General features: G+C 27.3%; 1 protein-coding gene across 1 annotated transcript; it reads left to right on the top strand.

The window, feature by feature from the left end:
- The first annotated feature begins 837 nt into the window (after nt 1–837).
- Nucleotides 838–3,048, top strand: LOC145829573 (beta-1,3-galactosyltransferase 5-like). The gene is made up of 5 exons (XM_082937413.1): nt 838–1,017; nt 1,190–1,278; nt 1,389–1,614; nt 2,383–2,569; nt 2,670–3,048. The coding sequence occupies exons 3-5, from the start codon at nt 1,403–1,405 to the stop codon at nt 3,039–3,041; spliced, it is 771 nt and encodes a 256-aa protein (XP_082793539.1). The 5' UTR covers nt 838–1,017; nt 1,190–1,278; nt 1,389–1,402; the 3' UTR covers nt 3,042–3,048.
- The last annotated feature ends 452 nt before the right edge of the window (nt 3,049–3,500 follow it).

The following is a 3,500-nucleotide window of genomic DNA, read 5'->3' as shown; positions in this document are numbered from 1 at the left end:
TTTTCAAAACTGAAAAAAAAGGATAAAGTTAGTATGTTATAGAAAAACAAAAAGCCTAAAAATCTAGTCCTAATTATTATTTTAATATTTTTTTTTTTACAGAATAAGTAATGATATTGAAAAACATCTAGGATGCATGTAATAAAAATAAACATTTTAACAGTTTAACATAAACTCGTTGATATTACTTATAAGTCAAAACATTTAAAGTAAAATATATTCCTTCTATTTACTTGAAAATTCGTAAAGTTTGTTTATTTCAAATATCATTCATGCGCTCGGTTAAAATCTAAATAGAAACTAAACTAGTTCTATTATGATGCAAACGCGTAATTAGTATTTCTTGCAAGGAAGTGTTAAGTTATAAATAAATTGTAATTTGCAGTAAGTTTTAGTTTGAAATTTTTGCATATTTAGATTTTTATATGTCAGCTATTAATGTTATTTTTCAGGTATATAGTTTAGTTATAGATGTAAGCGTTATTTTTTTGTTTTTTGAAACAGATTTTTATAAAAGTATTTGTTTTTAGTAAGTTAATAAATAAAGTATGTTTTAATTATTTTAAATAGAAGCTAAATGTTAAAAACTTATATGTAACTAACTACTTTCTGATTTCTAAAACGATACACATATAATAAAGTAGAAACTTTAAAAAATATTTACTTTTTCTATTTAAATTACAATTTTATGGCTTTTCTAGAGCCTAATCAATCGCTATAAAAGAGTAGTAAAACTTTAGTAACTATGCATACTTTTTGTAAGTGTTATTATTGCAAAAAAAATTGTGCAAGTTTCATTATTCAGTTTAAGGTACTCTAGTACTTATGAAACGTGGTTAGACCTTGCATAAAACAAAATGTTAACAAGATTAAGTAAAATATTTTTTAATCGTACAACGACAATTACTGTTATTGGAGTTCTTTTTGTTTTTCTGAATGGTTTTTTGATTTATAAAAACCCTGAAGTGGAAGGAAATTATCTTTTACACCAGAGAAAACAAACAGAAGCCACCAGTTGTAAGTTACCCTATAGACTTATATTTTTATTTGTAGCAAAAAATGCTTAAAAATTTCAAATTAAAACTAAAAGAATATTAGATTTATTGTAACACGAATTTTCCTTGGTACGTTCCAAATAAAACAAAGTTAGTTATCAATTGGTTACTATAGAAATAAAAAAAATTTCAAGGAATAACCACCGATACAAGGTCAGCTATTTATTGGAGCCAAAGTTATCTTTTAACAGAAGATGTGACAAAGATTGTAGCATAAAAGGAGGTTTAAGACAAGTTTCTCAAAACTTTTAACAACATTAAATGCTATTTCTTCATTTTTTATTATTAATATTGAAATCATAATAAACTAATCATGTGCAAACATGAAAACAGATGAGAGCTACAAAATGGTTACTTTTATCAAATCGAAAGCTTCGAACACGAAAATTAGAAATTTCCTGAGGAGAACTTGGAATTCTATCAAGTACACTAAAAATGGTATACTTTTGTACGTATTTGTCGTTGGTCGGCATACATCAAACGAAACTCTCGATTTGATTGAAGAAGAGTCAAAATACCACGAAGATATACTTATGATCGACGGAGATGACAGCTACAAGTAAACTGAATTTTAATTTTTAAAACTATTAAACGATATTATAACGCAATATGTAAGGTTTGAATTAACAGCTTGCTTAAAAATTTTAAACCATCAAAAAGAAACTAAGTTTTTTTGTTGGTTTACATATTAAAACATTTTGAAATGTTTACCGAATAGTTATTTACAGAATAAGCTTTTTGTTAAAGTAGTCAGTGATATAAGTTTAAATAGTATTTCACTTCTAAAGTTTTTCTACTAGTTTAAACCAGGCTAATAAAATAATAACTATTTATTTTTATTTTTATACTCATTTTTACTATTAGATTTTTGAAAGGTAATTAAACACTTCAATTTTTTTTTAAATAAAGCGCATTATTAATTAGAACAAAATTTTAAGACCAATTTTTTTTATTTAAGTTAAGTTTGCTATTTAACTTACAAGTAGTTAATGATTAATAAAGTAAACTTAAAGCATTTTTTAAAATTGCATTTATTAACGAAGTTCTATATAAGAAACAATGTTTCGTATTTAATTTTGCTTACGTATCTATTTGTTTTTTTTAGCAATAACTTTCATTTAATATTTAAATGTTGAAAACTTTTAGTTTGTATATTTATTTTAATAGAAATATTTGTTTTTCAAATCTTATAATCCAAAAGATCTTGTCAAAAATAAAATGTATAACTTTCTAAAAATATAAAAAGAAGCAAGCTGAGTAATTTATCATCAAAATACTGCGCTTTTTTCTCCCTACGAATTTTTTTTACCCATTTTAAATCAACCAGAAACATTGCTCGGAAGACACTATCAGGTATGCAATGGGCCTCAGAAAACCTTCCTCCTTCGTATTTGTACTCATCCGCTGATGACGATATGATGATTGATGTTGCCGCCCTCGATGACAACATAATGAAAGCAATGAACACCACGTCACATCTCCCCTGCTTTCCTTTCATTTGTATATTTAAAATGGTTAGTAAGACTTTAACAAAAAAAAGTAATTGATTAGTAGAGCATTCTTTAAACTTCGAATCCTTTGAAACTATCAGTAAACATACAATGATCATTGCAGACAAGCAAATGGGTGTTCAGGGACCCGAAATCAAAATACTACGTTCCAATTGACGAGTACCCCGACACGTATTGGCCGCGGGGCTGCAACGGGGGTTTTTACACGACGAACGTTGCCATGGTAACGAAGATTTGGGGGCAGGCCAACAAAGAAAACATTATCAGAATGGACGATATATGGATCACCGGGGTGTTGAGGAAGAAATGCGGTATACCGGACTCGTGTGTGGTTGAAAAGTTTTACAAAGCAGACTTACACACGTGGGGGTTTAGGGATGCTAAAGGTGAACCGCAATCTGGAGGTTTCATGAGGGATGAGTGGCTGAAATTGTCGGAGGAAATAAATAAGAGGCCGCACTGCATTCGTTGCTGAGATTACTGGAAACACAAACATGTACTTTGATTGATAAGTTTAATTGTAACGAATAGCAGTGACTTGGTTTTAATCTAAAATATGTGTTTGTTTGTTTATCATGTTAGTTTTTGACCGTAAAAAATAGTGCTGTAGAAAAAAAGCTTTTTTTTTGTTAAATTAAGTTTTTAAATGTTTTACATAAAATTTCTTTATAGAATAAACTTCAGTGAACTTTTAAAATGGTTATTTAAATTTGTCTTTTAAAATTTGTTCTACTTAAGTTTGTAAATGTTTCTTTATGACTTACATTTGTATGCTTTTTCAATAATACAAAACATTGTTTTTTTAATGTCTTTGTAAAATAAATTAGTGAACTAAAGCTGTTTTATATCAGTTTACTAAAATAATTTTAAACGGTTTCTCTGTCAATAAGTAAACCGAAAATATGTTTGGATTAATATACAATGAAAACAATTA

This window comes from Thalia democratica, chromosome 2 (assembly GCF_965202585.1).
Source record: "Thalia democratica chromosome 2, ktThaDemo2.hap1.1, whole genome shotgun sequence".
NCBI classification, from domain to species: domain Eukaryota; kingdom Metazoa; phylum Chordata; class Thaliacea; order Salpida; family Salpidae; genus Thalia; species Thalia democratica.
This window is presented reverse-complemented; position numbering and strand designations above follow the sequence as displayed.

Excerpts from the sequence above, each read along its gene's own strand:
- LOC145829573 (XM_082937413.1), top strand. The coding sequence starts at position 1,403 with ATGGTTACTTTTATCAAATCGAAAGCTTCGAACACGAAAATTAGAAAT. Across the intron at positions 1,615-2,382 it reads GACGGAGATGACAGCTACAA|AAACATTGCTCGGAAGACAC; the intron begins GTAAACTGAATT and ends TAAATCAACCAG. Across the intron at positions 2,570-2,669 it reads TCATTTGTATATTTAAAATG|ACAAGCAAATGGGTGTTCAG; the intron begins GTTAGTAAGACT and ends TGATCATTGCAG.